Source organism: Apostichopus japonicus, chromosome 3 (assembly GCF_037975245.1).
Source record: "Apostichopus japonicus isolate 1M-3 chromosome 3, ASM3797524v1, whole genome shotgun sequence".
Classification (NCBI taxonomy): Eukaryota; Metazoa; Echinodermata; class Holothuroidea; order Aspidochirotida; family Stichopodidae; genus Apostichopus; species Apostichopus japonicus.
Genome location: NC_092563.1, coordinates 17073420 through 17089066, shown reverse-complemented (window position 1 = coordinate 17089066; position 15647 = coordinate 17073420). Strand labels below are relative to the sequence as shown.

General features: G+C 38.8%; 3 protein-coding genes across 6 annotated transcripts; all 3 read left to right on the top strand.

Moving 5' to 3' along the window:
• Positions 1-676: 676 nt before the first annotated feature.
• On the top strand, positions 677-5247 carry LOC139965236 (epidermal retinol dehydrogenase 2-like). Its single transcript, XM_071967405.1, has 4 exons — positions 677-2050; positions 2564-2805; positions 3269-3394; positions 4577-5247. The coding sequence occupies exons 1-4, from the start codon at positions 1589-1591 to the stop codon at positions 4683-4685; spliced, it is 939 nt and encodes a 312-aa protein (XP_071823506.1). The 5' UTR covers positions 677-1588; the 3' UTR covers positions 4686-5247.
• Positions 5248-5702: 455 nt separating this feature from the next.
• On the top strand, positions 5703-14599 carry LOC139965234 (short-chain dehydrogenase/reductase family 16C member 6-like). The gene is made up of 4 exons (XM_071967399.1): positions 5703-6564; positions 12107-12348; positions 12779-12904; positions 13237-14599. The coding sequence occupies exons 1-4, from the start codon at positions 6103-6105 to the stop codon at positions 13325-13327; spliced, it is 921 nt and encodes a 306-aa protein (XP_071823500.1). The 5' UTR covers positions 5703-6102; the 3' UTR covers positions 13328-14599.
• LOC139965235 (uncharacterized) lies at positions 6652-11403 on the top strand. 4 transcript variants are annotated; one of them, XM_071967404.1, is made up of 4 exons: positions 6652-6948; positions 8074-8238; positions 9488-9606; positions 10119-11403. In XM_071967404.1, the coding sequence occupies exons 2-4, from the start codon at positions 8095-8097 to the stop codon at positions 10201-10203; spliced, it is 348 nt and encodes a 115-aa protein (XP_071823505.1). In that variant the 5' UTR covers positions 6652-6948; positions 8074-8094; the 3' UTR covers positions 10204-11403. The 4 variants fall into 4 exon arrangements, with proteins under 4 accessions (XP_071823505.1, XP_071823504.1, XP_071823502.1 ...); XM_071967403.1 differs by having other exon boundaries at positions 6652-6986; XM_071967401.1 differs by having other exon boundaries at positions 6652-7121.
• Positions 14600-15647: the final 1048 nt, after the last annotated feature.

Sequence of the window (15647 nt, the reverse complement as noted above, 5' to 3'; positions counted from 1 at the left end):
TTCTTCATCGAATAATATAAAAGAGCTCTCAAACATTCTCACTTAGCGCCTGAAACAAGATTGACAGGGGCAATTTTCCCAAAATAACACCCGAAATTAAAAAAAAAAAGTATTTTGGATCCTGATTATGAGATATTTCGGACATGATATCCATATTTTAAAGTTGGGTATATGCCTCTTGGAAACCTCGGGAAGTGCCGTTTCCGGCCATCTAGAGGGTTTGTAAATCCCAAAATTTTCTTGTGCGCTTCCCGCCAACTCATGGTGGCGCTACGCTTAGATAGTCAACAAGGTCATATCCCCCCCCCCCCCCACTCGAAAATACGGATCGCCGCCCATGGTAGACGATATGAACTAGACTAGAGGATTCTACAAAGGGTATATCAAAGGGGTATTATATGGGTATTAAAGCCCCAAAAGAAAAACAACAGTGTCAATGTCCAGTGTACAATTTTCTATCTCTCAAAACAAAGCGATGATTTTATTAAATCTAAAAGGCCGTGACGGGAAAGCGCAACCGTAACGAATCTCCATCTTTAAAAAATTTCGAAAAAAAAGTGTGGAAAGCAAAGCGATTTCAGATGAAGATACCAGGTTGCACACTCGTCAGCAAGGGCGGCGGAACCGGGGGGCACAGGGGGCACGTGCCCCCCCCACTTTTCCTCAGGGTTAAAAATGTGCCCTTTTTCTACATAAAAATTGAGTTGTCTCAAGTTAGCAAGAGGCCAGGGAACCAGAATGAACACTCGGGAAGGGCCGTTTCCGGCCATCTGAGGGGTTTGTAAAACCAAAATTTTTCTTGTGCGCTCCGCGCCAACTGATGGTGGCGCTCCGCTCAGATAGTCGTGCATACAACTTTGCAAATCCTGGCTACGCCCTGACTTTTAATGAATTTATGTGGGTCAAACAAGAAATAAACTCTAATTCGGAAGATTCCTACATTAGCAACTAGCATGATTTCGCCTCATTTGTCTCAATAGAAAACTTGTTCCTTGTTTCCCAATTTGCACATTGGATATTGCAGTGCTAGTATGCATATTTTCCTTGAGGGGGGGGGGGCGTTGATGGAGTGATGTGTATACGCAAATAAGATAATACAGTAAGAGTTATAAAGGGTACTAAATATCAGGCTACATCAGTCCAATCGAATTTCTGCAAAGTGCCCTTTGATGTCGGTGCCCCCCCAGATTAAAAGTGCTTCCGCCGCCCTTGCTCGTCAGCTTCCATCAGCTCTTTTCATTCTTAATGCGTGTCGATGATTTTATAACTATATGGTAATTATATTTATGGACCCATGCAGGACAATGCAATTTGCACTGGTATACCCTGGGGATACATGTACTTTGAACTGTGTAATATCACAAATTCACTATCATTATGATAAGCAATGCAAATAAGTTATAACGATCCGGAACGCTCACGTTAAGATATGAATTGATATCGTTTGCAATTTACAAAGGCATTTCTAGTATCAAGGTAGAGGGTTTCGCCGGAGAACATGTTTCTATAGTTCTGTTATCCGCTTGTAGATTATCTCTTGTGAGGACATAAATAAATGTGGCTGCATGGATAAGGTCTCAGAAAGATAATGTTTCAATACGTTTTTGGCATTCCGTTTACTTTGTTAAAGTTTCTGTTGCTTTGGTTTTGGGGTACTTTGAAAAGGTTGATTCCGTATGCTCTGAGATGGAAGAAATCTATCGCTAATGAAATTGTCTTAATTACCGGTGGCGGAAGCGGTATTGGGAGGCAAACTGCGCTTTATTTCGCTCGTGCCGGTGCTACGCTTGTCCTTTGGGATGTCAATCCCGATGGAAACGCAGAAACAGCGAGATTGGTGCGTGACTGCGGTATGAAAGCTTACACATACACGTGTGACGTCACCAAACGAGAGGAAGTCTATCGAGTCGCTCAGAGGGTGAAAGAGGAGGTTGGAACTGTCTTCATCTTAGTTAACAATGCTGGTATTGTCTCGGGAAAACAATTTCTGCATCTCACAGATGAAGAAATAATTAAGACAATGGATGTTAACACAATGGCTCATTTTTGGGTAAGTATATGGGCCAAGCTGCATCCTTACTTTAGTACTAATTAAGTGAATATATATATAGGCCGACTGATGACCTTAGTATAACATATGATTTAACATAATCAGTATAACATGACCCATAGTTTTAGCATACAAAACTCTGATAAAAGTTAACATCGCTACAAGTCTGACCATAACATTTTCACACGGACTTTCAAGAGATTGTTACACCAGACACTTATATCATACATCAGTGATGGAAACACTGCATTATCAAGATTGTGAATATGATTTATCCAAGCTAAAGTTGAAACATGTTTTTTTTTTCACAAATAAATCCCATAATTTGACAAGAGGTAGCTTTATGGTCCATTGGCACAGCAAAATTAAATGCTACTACGAGTCTTGTGTATCATAACGGTAAATATGAAATATTACCGGAACGACTGTGTAACTAACCGATGAAGCTGTTAATTAGGGTATTTGTAACATTTTAACAATGCTAGTATATATACTCCATTATTATCTTGATAGACTCTGAGAGCATTTCTACCAGACATGGTCCGTAGCAACCAAGGTCACGTGGTTACAATTTCCAGTCTTCTGGGAGAAAGTGCAGTAGGTGGTCTATCAGATTACTGTACCAGTAAGTTTGCAGTCAGGGGACTCCACGACGCCATCTTGAGAGAAATGTCCGTATTGGACAGTCAAGTGAAGTGTACAGTTGTATGTCCTTTCGGTGTATCTACAGGCATGTTTGACGGGGTCAAGTTAAGGTATACCTTCCAATTCAACGACATCATTAACATAGTTCAAAGTTCACTGCAGGTGTTCTTCATTAGCGTATGGGTGTTCGACCCTCCGGGTTCAACTAACCCTAAGGGGGGGGGGGGGGTCACGGACAGCAATATACCAAAGCCCATCCCTTTCGTAGACACAATATAACACCAAGTCTATACGGATTGTACATATACGTGTCAGACCTATAAAGGCTTCACTTGCATTGGACATGTGCATGGTTCGGTACGGAGATATATATATCATCTATATAACTGTGTGCAAAATTGCATAGTTAATTATTATAATTATTGTCATGTACATGCATAGACTCAGTCCATACCTTTGCCTTTAAATACAGATCTTTGCTATACGTTTCCATTTTTAAAGGTATTTTGAAAATTTGTTCAAGTAAGCTGATTAAGACGTCACTAATCTTCATTTGTTTTGTCCCTTTTCCAGGCATGAATTCTTGTTGCCTTTCATGGCCCCGGAGTATGTTGGTCGAAAGATTGTCCAGGCCGTTCTCACAGATACTGAAGTTCTGTACCTTCCGCCGTATGTGCAGCTTCTAGTTATTGCAAAGACGTAAGTATAACCTGAAAAACTGAAGGTATAGGCAAAGTACCACAACCAGAGTCATCGTCATCGTCATCGTCATCGTCGTCGTCGTCGTCATCGACGTCGTCGTCGTCGTCATGATCATGATCATGATCATGATGATCATGATCATGATCATGATCATAATCATCATCGTCATCGTCATCATCGTCGTCATCGTCGTCGTCGTCGTCGTCGTCGTCATCATCATCATCATCATCATCACCATCATCAGTGCTGTTGATTCTTGTCCATAACCTCGACTCGAGTCAGACTCGAGTTACATATGTTGGACTTTCCATAGACTTGGCAAGAAATGACCATTATGGCAAAAACACTGATTTTCATCCAGTCCAAACTGAGTTCATCATGTTCGGAATTTACTTAAAATAACTAACGAACCTTCTATGTTTTGCAGTTACTATGATCATTTTTATGCTCGGATGTTAGAGAGTATTTGTTAAACAGCTGATAGAGCAAACACCAGGACCAAGTGATGTAAGGCATTTCAGAAACTTCGCTGGCGCAATGAGGAGATTCCGCGATGGGAATAGACATATGGCTTAAAAATATTGGAAGGACATGATTGTGGCGTTGTAACGATTTGCAGGGAACATGTAACCAATATGGAAGGGCGTACTGATGAGACCCCCTTCACCTTTGAAATTCGGATTCGATATAAGGATTGCCAACAGTGATATATATCAAAATCGACTGGACAGAGAAGGAATGCATGGAGTGCAAACTGTGTCCGAAATGTCGCGGAAATATCTTGTAGGGGTTGCAGCCCCCCCCCCCCCCCGCGCCTCATACTCCTATGATGATAGTCAAAACCATCAGGTATAATGTAGTGGGTTGGACATGCAAGTTGAAAACTCTATTTACGCACCAGGTGACATCAGAATGTGACAAAGTTATTACGAATGCCTATAAAAAAAGGTTATTATGGTAAGTATTAAACATACAGTCAACGACCACAGTTTAGAGCCAAGACCGTAGGCCCTTACCCACAAGCAGTTAAAATACTCCAAGACACATCGGACGAAATGCAGAAAGTGGTTAACTTAAATTTAGATCTCTTGTATTCACAAAGTTTGAGGATTTCATGAAATCAATTTTCCTCTTATTTTTTTCTAGTTATCCTAATTTCTACGTATTTATCTATTGAAGGATTTTGCCAACCTCTGCTCAACTGGTTTTGGAGGACATCATCAAACTAAACGAAGCTACAAAAACATTCACAGGAAGAAGGCAAGACACACCGAAGAAAGAAAACTGATGGCAAAACCAAGCGTTAGATGGGTTTCCATGGGAACGTCGACAGTTTCTTCATCATCAAAATATTCTCCACCAATTAAGGAAAATATCGGTTACTGTATCCACACTATTAGAGTAACGCCAGCTTTCGCATTGGCATCATCGGGATTATGATAAAAAACAAAACAATTTAGCAGTCGTCAATATGAAGCTCAATACGTTCTACTTTTATAGAACCGGAACTGCACTCCACTTCAGAACATAATGGTGATGGACCTATCAATTCGTGCTTTCCAAACATTTTTATACGTCTTCAGTATTGTCCCAACGCAGACTTGAGAGTCAAATAATGGTCAGACATTTTCTAACTAATTCAACGAACAATTTACATGGCACTTTTGCCAGCTTACAACATTTCCCTTTTGTTTGTTTTTATTTCTTTTATTGTCTGAGAGCCGTACCATAGTTTGGATGTTCATAAAATATGGGAAAGTGTTTTTGAAAATTTTGAGTTATTACTTCTGCATGTTAACAGAACACTGATATGACCAAGGTACTAATTAGTTTGGTACTTGGAGCAGCATGTACTACATGTACGTATAATTGGTCCTTATAAATTATTAGTAAGTATGACAACAGTACTTGTACGTTTGCAACTTCAGTCAACTCATACTTATACCTTGCTTTTCTAGTTCATTTCAGTGTCTGTTTTACCTTTATGTTAAAGTCGCTTTGCGAACTGCAAAATTAAAGGCCCAGATCCCCCTCCCCTCCGCAACCACATACCCATCCAACACATATCCCTCGATATATCACCGTAGTGTTAACAAACATGTCCTTCACTTTCAGTCTAAATACAACCCCTTTTTTAGAAATACTTATAGCTTCTCACCTAATACCAACAGAATAACACCCTCCCTTTGTCCGTCCACCACTTTCGGTTTTGCCAGCTTCCCCCCCCCCCCTTCCTTCACCTCCATCATGGAAGTATTAAGCTGCATGGTAATACTTCCAAAAGACAATGAATTGAAGAAAAACAGGTAAGGAAAGTCCGGAAACTGTACAATGACATCGTTCACGTGTTGAGGATTCCGGTTCAATATCTACACAGGTCTGTGTACTGTCCATAAGTATGACTATACATTATTGCATGGTAGCTATTCGTCAGCACGTAGTTTGGCGGGCAAACAGATTTGTCATCTGCTGTTTGATTATAGCTAAAAGTCTACCTATATCTAATCAGTACATGTGAACTTTGATCAACAGATTATCTTGTAACAAATGAACTAAACCTTTACTTGGGTTTAATTACATTTGTAACGGTCGTTATAGTCTAAGAGGACAGTGCATGGAATATATAGTATTACTTAAGGTATAGGCCTGACGTGTTATAGGCCTGACGTGTTTTCACATTTACACCGTATGAGACTTCAGTCAAAATGTTGGAACCACTCATCGAGATACCGTTAGTTCTCTTCAAATCATTTTTCTACCTGTTTCATGGTATCATTAAGAGGATCGTTCCAATCTCTTATTGGCCCAAGAAATGTATCCGAGGAGAAATCGTCTTAATTACCGGTGCCGGTAGCGGTATTGGGAGGCAAACCGCGATTTATTTTGCTCGTGCAGGTGCTACGCTTGTCCTTTGGGATGTCAATACCGCTGGAAACGCAGAAACAGCGAGACTCGTCCGTGACTGTGGTATGAAAGCTTACACATACACGTGTGACGTCACTAAGCGAGAGGAGGTCTATAGAGTCGCTCAGAGGGTGAAAGAGGAGGTTGGAAATGTCTTCATCTTAGTTAACAATGCTGGCATTGTCACGGGAAAACAATTTCTCCATCTAAAAGATGAAGAAATAATTAAGACAATGGAAGTTAACACAATGGCTCACTTTTGGGTAAGTATCAATGAACAAAACGGTATATAATACGCGTATATAAATAAATATAATAGTAGTAGCATCCACACAGGTTCCTGCTGAAATAATACACTCTAAAAACTGAAGTGCTAATTTAGTAGCTCCAACACGGTGCTAGTCATCAATTAGCACTTTAAGAGCTAGTATCTCAACCTTCAAGTGTTAAATAACTTGCACCATACCAAAGTGCTATCGCCGCAGTTGTGACGCACTGCACTTGTTAAGTGCTGAAAGTTTCGTATTAACTTTTGATTGGCTGAAGGCGGTGACGTCAGTAACATGCAACAACGCTATTGGTTATAACCAAATAGTTGCATATCGCATCGCTAGACGTGACAAGTGACGAACGTTCCACCGGCAGACGTAAGTTTCTGAATTGAAATCTGTGAATATTCTCCAGAGTAAGGAATATTTGAAAGCTGATATGGCGACCTTTCATGAAATTTGAGTGATCATTCATGTTTTCAATAACCTAGCTTTGCTGATGACGTCGGGAATTTCCTTGAAATAATACCTCTGTCGACGTCTTAGTGATGGTAGCCTACCACTTATTTCATAGGTCTATTCACGTATGTAAATGCCAAATGCGCTCTGATATAACATTAGGCTATGCCAAGTTTATGATTGGGCGTATATAGGCCTAGCCGACCTCCTTATTGTAACATTTATAAGGCCTAACTTTATGGCCGCAAATGGCGATTCGATTGAGGTGTACTACTGGTACTACAGTCTACTGCGATTGCACAAGTGGCCATCACAGAGTCTTAACGTATAAGAGAGGCAGGCCCAATGCAATAAGTATTGGTATTGGTTTATATGCCAATGCCTAAAGAATATGAGCCGATGGCCGCTAGACGACCACAAGAGAACGTTTTGGACGGCCTGTCACTCCATATTACGCTTTGAATTTGTGGTAGCCTAGCCTAGGTCTAACATTATTGTGGTAACAGGGCTAACGTTGTGTTTTTAATGTTACTTTGCAGTGTAAGGTCTGTGTGTGATTGCCGACTACAAAATGAAGTAGCCTACAAAGTACAAGTACAAACCATACTTCACAGTCATACATTATTCAGGTTTAAAGAAAAATTAAAGTAAATGTAAAAATAAAATAATGATCAGAGTAATTGTATACATCCTATTCTTATTTGACCTTCATAGTGTTTCCCATATTTCATGCATCGCTTAATGTTGTGTACCCAAATGTTTGCCTTGTTTGCACCTATCAAGGAAGGCCTACTATAAGTATCTTTTCTTTTGAAATGATGACTCCCAATGTAAATATGCTTCACTTAAGATGTTCTGTCATGGAAAGTGAAAGACTATAGGTAGGCTTAATTTTCCAATTAATTTGAAACAAATTTAGGTGAAAATTTAAACATGCTTTTCTTTATACTGTTTATAGGCTCAAGCTTTTGCAGAAAAATGAAAGAAACCTGACATGTTTTGGGATTCATTGCATGTTTTCTTGTTCTATTCTTTTACTTGTAGATTTTGCAAGACTTTGAGCAGATGTATGGAGATCAGGTCGCCAATAACTTTTTGATGAAATGGGAGGGTACATTCCCGCTTCATTTGGAAGTACATAGCATGTACTCACCAACTCAACTCTGCGGGACCTTCAGTTTGAATTTGAAGAAACAGAAAAGTCTGAGGGTATGTTTCAAAAAAGTGCTAACATTTTGTAGTCATGTGACTCTCATTGTGCAAGTTCAGTCAAGTTTTCTGTAGTGAATATTTGGTATGTTAGCTCTTTAAAAGACTGCTATAGGTGAAATCATGTACAGAAAAGTGGCAATGCTGTTAACAGTTTGTCTGGTACCCAACTTTCTTTAAACATACATGGAAGAAATGAATGAAAGTGATTAAACTAAAACTGAATTACATTCCAATCTAGATTTTGAAGAAGACTTAAGTTCTGACACCATAGAAGCTGGTGGGAGCTTATGTGATTGGTGGGCATCTACCTGTCTGACGATAGTTCATTAAGTGGTATTATCTCCTGCAGTCTTATGTGAATTTTCAAGTACTGGAGCTAACTTGGCTAAACTGATCCATGGGAGGGGACCCATCACGAATGTATCCAAAAATTGAGGTCAAAGATCATTTAAATGTCAATTCAGGCTGCAGCGTGTGAATCAAAAATATCCAGATCATTATCAGATTGCTCGCAAATTGTTGAAATCAGTGGATTAAAACTTGTATCCAGATTTCAGATCAAAGGTTATAACTATTGGGTCTAAATTTGTAGCCAGTTCTTAGGCCCATTCACTAAAATTGATTAAGCTGGCAATCCTGTTCACTTTTGCTTTAATTCCAGCTGTGGAGTAAGGGTAAACTGAAGGAAATTTGTTTCTTGAGCCACGTACTGTTAAAGCGCTGTGGGTGGAGGGGTGTGTTATTATTCTAGAATCATTCTAGAACCAATGTTGTAAGTCTGGTGGTGTAGGGTTGTACCTGTATAGCCACTTGCTTGGTTCATTCATTGATACGAGTTACTGTACCACTTGATGCCTTAGTTTCCTCCATCCAACAGTGTATTCAATAAGCAAAAGTATTAATTTCCTGGCCTAACCAATTTCAATTATAGAAGAATCCCAGAAATCCTTCAGTCTTCCACCATATTTATTTTAGTGACTTTGAAAAGACCTATAACTGTGAAATTGACATAGGCCTATGTAATTGGGTTCAGTGGACATAAAAGTATATCAGAATGTTTTTTTTTTTTGGCATGCAGTGCCTATGTGTAATTTGTTTATTGCAATTTCTAGAGCAAGTAGTAGGAACAAACAATTACTAACTGACACGTCACACTATTTTGTTGACATATACATCTGTTTTGTTGAGATATGTAATCTGTTTTTATGTTTTTCATTATTAAGAAACTTTTCATTTTCTTCTTTAGAACATGCATCCAGGTACGGTCTCTTTGCATCGGTTCACCTATTGCCGTCTTTCAACACAAGGAAAAGTAGAAAATGCAGTCGAGATGACAATGTCCGTTACTTCATCGCCTGGCAACCAGTAAGTTGTTTTGTGTGTTGAGTGGGAAAGATCTGCCAAAATTCATGCAGAGTGATCAATCTTTAACCATTTGAGCCTAGGGGATATTGGTATTGACATTCTGTCCTCTAGGCCTCAGCCCCTTGGCTCAATCTGTGCTGGGCGGTCCAGGTAGGTGCTCTTATTAAATGTGTCTTTCCTTCAGGAGATAAGAGTCAACCACATAAAACTATCTGATCCAGATGTGGGTTAATGTAGACTATTCTGTACCTGAGCCAGATAATCCTGTATTATATATCAAGTTATATTTGCATATTTTTGTAGCTGGTTAGTTATTAATATGGATTTTATATTTGGTTAAAATATGGCACAAGCCAGGCAGCAGTTCAGGCAAGATACATAATAGTACGGTTAGTGATGCAAGCAGGATGTGAAGTAATTGTCAGCTGGACTAGTTGAAGTTTTCAGAGGTTACTAGAGAAATCGGCACTATTTTGGAAATTAATGCATGAATTAATTTCCTTTCTTCTTAGATCGGAACAAATGTGGAAGAATATGCAAAGAAAAGCCAACTCAGCAGAAAACAGCCACACCTCTTGGCCATTGGAAGCAATGTGACTGACTTGCAGCAGTTTTTTGTAGTTCTGGATGGAGTTGCCCTACCTGTTTCCAGGCAAGCATGTGGAATTGTAGCAGCTACAGATATTCTAATGAAAGTTCATTATGTTTTTATTGTAGCATATGCGGTGCAGCTCACAGATTTCTACACCTTTATCCAAACTGTGGTGTATGGCATACCTCCATCAGGTCAAAAGATAAGTAATCGTGTTAAGGAGATAAGGATTGCTTTGCCAAAATGTGGAGTAGAGACTGTTCACAGTTTAGTTTAAAAGCATAAAGGAAAGTTTTTTGCAAGCATGTCTGAAAATTTATTCGTTTTAATTACAAGCATTAATCTCTTTCATGATTTCTCATAACGTTTCTGAAGTAAGTTGCAATGGCCATTTTGTAGTAGAAAAACATGCCGTATGTTTTATCTTTGGGATCAGTGTTTCAATTCTTGTAATCCTTTAGAGCTTAGTATGTAGCTATTATATAAAGTGTAGTTGGATTTTTGACATTAACAGAATTATAAGGCCTACAACACAGGGTAAACAAATACAAAACTGACCACTACACAACTTAGACCCACATATATCTCTAAAATCATCTCCAGATGAACCTGGTTGTGATGGATAAATCAAGTTTTGACCAGTTATTCAGGTTGTACAGTTGATAATTTAAGTTGCTTATAAACATGGGAGGGATACTGCTTGCACCAGATCTCAGCCACAGCCACTCCAATGAATTACTCATTAATAATTAATGACTCACAATATGTCAGGCACTTGCTCGCCCTTGGGAGCGTAGGTTTATCTAACTTAGTCTTGATTGGGTGTTGTCACTGTTACTTTTATCTTGTTTTAAAACATTCATTCAGACTGTTAAAGGATATTCAGTGTTTCAGTTTATTTTTGACCCATTTGGGGATCAAGTTGGTGTTATTTTCATTTGACTTCATGAAAAGAGTGGAGTGAATAGGTTTGAAGATGTTCAAAATATGAGACCATGGAAACTCAACCTCATTGGGTGGTAAAAAATGGTTTGTTTATTTATTTAATTTTTGTCCAATCTGAGATCTTCTTCAGTTGGAATCTGGATTTTACTGGATTTTAGGGGTGCATAGTCCCATCTACTGTCAATATCACTAAGTACTAATACAGTAAATTAATATCATGTTTTAACTTAGTAACATCCATGGCTAAATGTAAACATAAAGTTAGGCTAGAACATGCATGGATATACTCTAGCACTTCTGGTCAACAGCCTTAAATTTTTAAAGTAAACAAAGGGCTTAGCTGACATACTTAAGCTAATCTGTCTAATCACTATATGGTTTAAGTCTAACTCATGATTTTTTATTTCTCAAGTACAGGAAGCAATAAAAGAAAGAAAGAAAAGAAATGTGTTCCCTTTTATTTCAGTCAGGTGATGCTGTGTTTTGACCTACCCTTTACATTCCATATTTTGCAAGTGATACAGATTCTGAGTCTACAGTTAGTGGTGCTCTGTACACCCTAATACTGACCTAAGGACTTGCACTTACAGGTGCCTACTTTGCTCTTTCCAGTGCTGGTGGTAGCACTTAAAGTGCGGGACTGTTGCAGCACTTTTCAGGTGCTGGTATAGTTAGCACCATTGAGAGTGTTATTTATAGCACTTAGGGTGCTGTCCCTCTCAGGGCTCTTGGAAAGTGCTGTAAAATAGCACTCTATGTGCTGTTTTCAGCACTTTGGTTTTTAGAGTGTACATATCTTGTGTAATATAATACATAATAACTGCTGACAGGATGCACAACGTTTCCGAAATTACCAGCATAGGTGACCACTTGGGATGTGGGGGGGGGGGTGTTGCTTGCATGAAAATAATGGCATATGACCAGATAGCATTAAAATTGTCATATATATACCTTCTCGTATAGACCATGAAAGCCTTCCTTCCTGACATGGTACGAGATAACCACGGTCACATAGTAACCATCTCTAGTGTTGTTGGAGACGGAGGCGTTGGAGGTATATCGGACTACTGCACCAGTAAATGTGCCGTGAAGGGGCTTCATGACTCCATCTTGAGAGAGATGCACGTACTGAAGAGCAAAGTCAAATGTACGGTGATCTGTCCGTACGGTATTTCAACAGGAATGTTTGCTGGAGTCAAAACAAGGTAAACAAAAGTGAGAGGGACAGGAATTGGGGTGATGTGAATCATGATAAGAAATATTGCATCGCATAATATGAGCTTTAAACTTTGATACATTCTCAAAAGAGGAAATTTAATTTTTATGGAGCAGAAATAATGCAGTGACATTCATGTACCGATGATTTATTCAGCCGGTACCAAAACGATATAACAACAGCTATCCTAAGTTCATAACCTTCCACAGTATGTGTATACCAATATGTCTTGCTTACTTTGAATATATTTTTGACGTAACCAATGGGCGACACGCGGGGAAGGCAGATACCCGTGATTCAACATCGACTCTTTCCCACCCCTTTCCCATCCTTTCCACTCCCACCATCGTCGTACTTATTGATACTGCGGTATTCATGTCATATATTTCAAGATGTGTTGTTTTTTTCATCCTTTACAGATTTGATTTTCTGACTCCTTTCATGACTCCCGAGTTTGCCGGGGAAAAGATTGTTCAAGCTGTCCTTAGTGATCGAGATATCTTGTATATACCTCAAGAGTGGCAACTTCTTGTCTTCCTTAAACAGTAAGTTATGATATCCACACCACAGCTGTTATGTACACACTGACCACACACCCCTGTCCACAACCACACTACAAATGAAAGCCACATTTACAGCACAATATAAAATCAATCGCAAATCTGAATAACTTTGAAGAGTGAACGGATTTATATCTGGACATATATGCGTCATTCAGCTTACTCGTTACATACACCCCCTCTAAATTGTATTATTTGAATTCTGATGAAATTCACACCAAAAAGATCATGAACTAACAAAGTTAAATTTTTCTTGTCGCCGATGTACGTTCCTTCCATCACTACTCAATGGTCTTCTTATATTGTTTACCCTGCAGTGTATTACCAACCAAAGCACAACTTGCACTGGAAGATTTTATAAAAGCTAACGAGGCCATGAACTCCTTCCAAGGTAGGAAGCAAGACTGATCATGAGCAGCGACATTTCACAGTCTATGAGCTTGTCAAGCGCTACGTATCTTCTTGGAGTAGTGAGCGTCTTTATCATCGTAAATGAAGGCATGAAGGGGACATTATCCTACACTTCCATAGACGATTTCTTGATTCACGCGGTTTCAATAAGAACAGTCTAGTCAATGAAGATGCATGGAAATTATGAGATATGGGGCAATATGCAATTTTATTTTAACTACAATGAGCTTCGTACGACTGAATTCTCCGATTACTAATCATGGGCGTAGCTAAATGATGATGTTGTGTGTGCGTGGTGGGGGAGGGGGGGGGGAGTCTCTGAATTACAACTGAAGAGGAGTTCAGGAGACGGATGCTTTTTCCTCTCTTCTCATTTTTTATAGCTAAAATTTACAAAAATAATGGAAAGGTGATATCAACTGACTTCCCGTAGTGTAATGCTGTGTATATCAACGTTATAATTTTTTTTATTTTTTGGGCGAATATTAAACTAAAAACGAATTACAGATCATTATATAAATGCATATCACAATATTTATATTGGATTAAACTATAATAAACATTGTTATATTTTCCCGCTCTTGGTGAAAGACAATCAACATAGTTTTTTCTCGCAAAATCATAGTTGTTAGAAGAAGGAAAAATTAAATCATTTTTTTTTAATGGCACTTATGTACCAGTCTACTTTATATTTTCTGAACACCTGGAAGCATATTCTGGTAACTTTATTTGGCTTTGGTGCATGTCTTCTTATTGGAATTGCTGCCGTAACCATATGAATGTATAGGAGTGTTTCCGATTAAAAACTTTTTATTACGTGAGACCAATCACTATTCTCTATCTAACATAAATTTGAATATTGAAAGCCGAATAGGACAAACTGAAATCCAAACGAATATACTAAATTAAACTTTGGCAAGGTTGATAAACCTACGTTTCTTCAAGTAAGACAATCAAAAACGGATAGAATAGTTAAAAGTAGGAATTTTAACAACATTTTGCTAATCACAGTATCAAATAAAATTTGATTCACAGAACGTGAAATGTTTACTTCCTTACATAGTCACAAGTTAACTGAATTTACAAATGCTGCAGTTTCTGGCCACGATTGTGGTGGTGGGGTGATGAGACCCCCACACCCTTGCCACGACCCTTGTCATAATCCTATGTAACTTTTCTCTAACGGCTGGATATAATCCCGCAGAGAAGTATGCAGACAATATGTCTTATATGTCATATGCTGTTGTTGAAATAAATTGTAGAAAATTATCATTTTTTTATTTATTATTTATTATCAATTTTTATTGAACAGTCAATTCCCCCCCCCCCCCCCCGCCTGAGTATATTCATATCAGAATTCCGTTTGCAGAAGTTGATCGGTTTAATTATTTACGCATTTTGAGCACGTTAGGTTAAAACCAAAAATTCCGGAAGTTTTGTGCTGCGACGATAATGATCACTTTCCGTAGCGTTTCCCCAGTTCAACCATTATCTGAAAACATTTACAGTTTGCATATTCAACGAGCCAGAGTCAGTTAGGTTGCTTAAAAACTTTACACCATGCTTTAGTTCCACACAGTGGCGTGCACACTGCAGGATTTCAAAGGTGGTGGCTAAATTCCAAATTTCTCCCGACTGATTAAGGTAGGAGCCTGAACTTTAGTGATAGCGCCCGAGGTGAATGAAGAATATTATAAAGGGTGGGACTGCACTGATGAGATTGAGGACTAACCCTATCAACGGGGAGGCTGCTAGTCCTCCCCAGAAAAGATTAGATTAAGTTAGGTCTATATAAGTGGATCAAAACGCAAGTTCCCCAACTGATGAATGTAGATGGCTCTTCTTTTGTGGAATGGGCCAGAGGCTAATGAAGGATTTCAAAAAGGAGCGGAGGACCGTAATGGGGTCGTTGAAGTCGAATCATATGTATTTGTCTGGGAGGCCACCCCCCCCCCCACACACACACACAAAAAAAAACCTTCAACGTCAAATGGTAGGTTCTGAGGAATATTTAGGTTATAATTTAGGTCTAAATTCTTTAAACGCAATAAATAATAATAAACCCTACAATTTCCCGACTGATTAAATTTAGAGACCTGAACCTTATGAAAGGTGCCGCCCTGGGGTCACTGAAGCCGTCTCCAATGTAGGGGGGTTTGGGCTCCTCCCTAAAAAAAAAAGTAGAAGACAAATGGTACTTTCTGTGGCACTGGCATATTTATGACAATGACAATGAAACTGTTTATTTCCAACACAAAAGATAAGTACATTTTCAACAAGAGTTCAATACATATAATCAAATAATCATGGTATTAAA

What these genes read in the sequence shown, in the direction of transcription:
- LOC139965236 (XM_071967405.1), top strand. Translation starts at nt 1,589, where the DNA reads ATGTTTCAATACGTTTTTGGCATTCCGTTTACTTTGTTAAAGTTTCTG. An exon ending in TTTGACGGGGTCAAGTTAAG is followed by an intron (nt 2,806 to 3,268) that starts GTATACCTTCCA and finishes TCCCTTTTCCAG; the next exon opens with GCATGAATTCTTGTTGCCTT. An exon ending in CTTCTAGTTATTGCAAAGAC is followed by an intron (nt 3,395 to 4,576) that starts GTAAGTATAACC and finishes TATCTATTGAAG; the next exon opens with GATTTTGCCAACCTCTGCTC.
- LOC139965234 (XM_071967399.1), top strand. Translation starts at nt 6,103, where the DNA reads ATGTTGGAACCACTCATCGAGATACCGTTAGTTCTCTTCAAATCATTT. An exon ending in ACACAATGGCTCACTTTTGG is followed by an intron (nt 6,565 to 12,106) that starts GTAAGTATCAAT and finishes CTTCTCGTATAG; the next exon opens with ACCATGAAAGCCTTCCTTCC. An exon ending in CTTCTTGTCTTCCTTAAACA is followed by an intron (nt 12,905 to 13,236) that starts GTAAGTTATGAT and finishes TTTACCCTGCAG; the next exon opens with TGTATTACCAACCAAAGCAC.
- LOC139965235 (XM_071967400.1), top strand. Translation starts at nt 7,119, where the DNA reads ATGGTAGCCTACCACTTATTTCATAGGTCTATTCAC. An exon ending in AGAAACAGAAAAGTCTGAGG is followed by an intron (nt 8,239 to 9,487) that starts GTATGTTTCAAA and finishes TTTCTTCTTTAG; the next exon opens with AACATGCATCCAGGTACGGT. An exon ending in ACTTCATCGCCTGGCAACCA is followed by an intron (nt 9,607 to 10,118) that starts GTAAGTTGTTTT and finishes CTTTCTTCTTAG; the next exon opens with ATCGGAACAAATGTGGAAGA.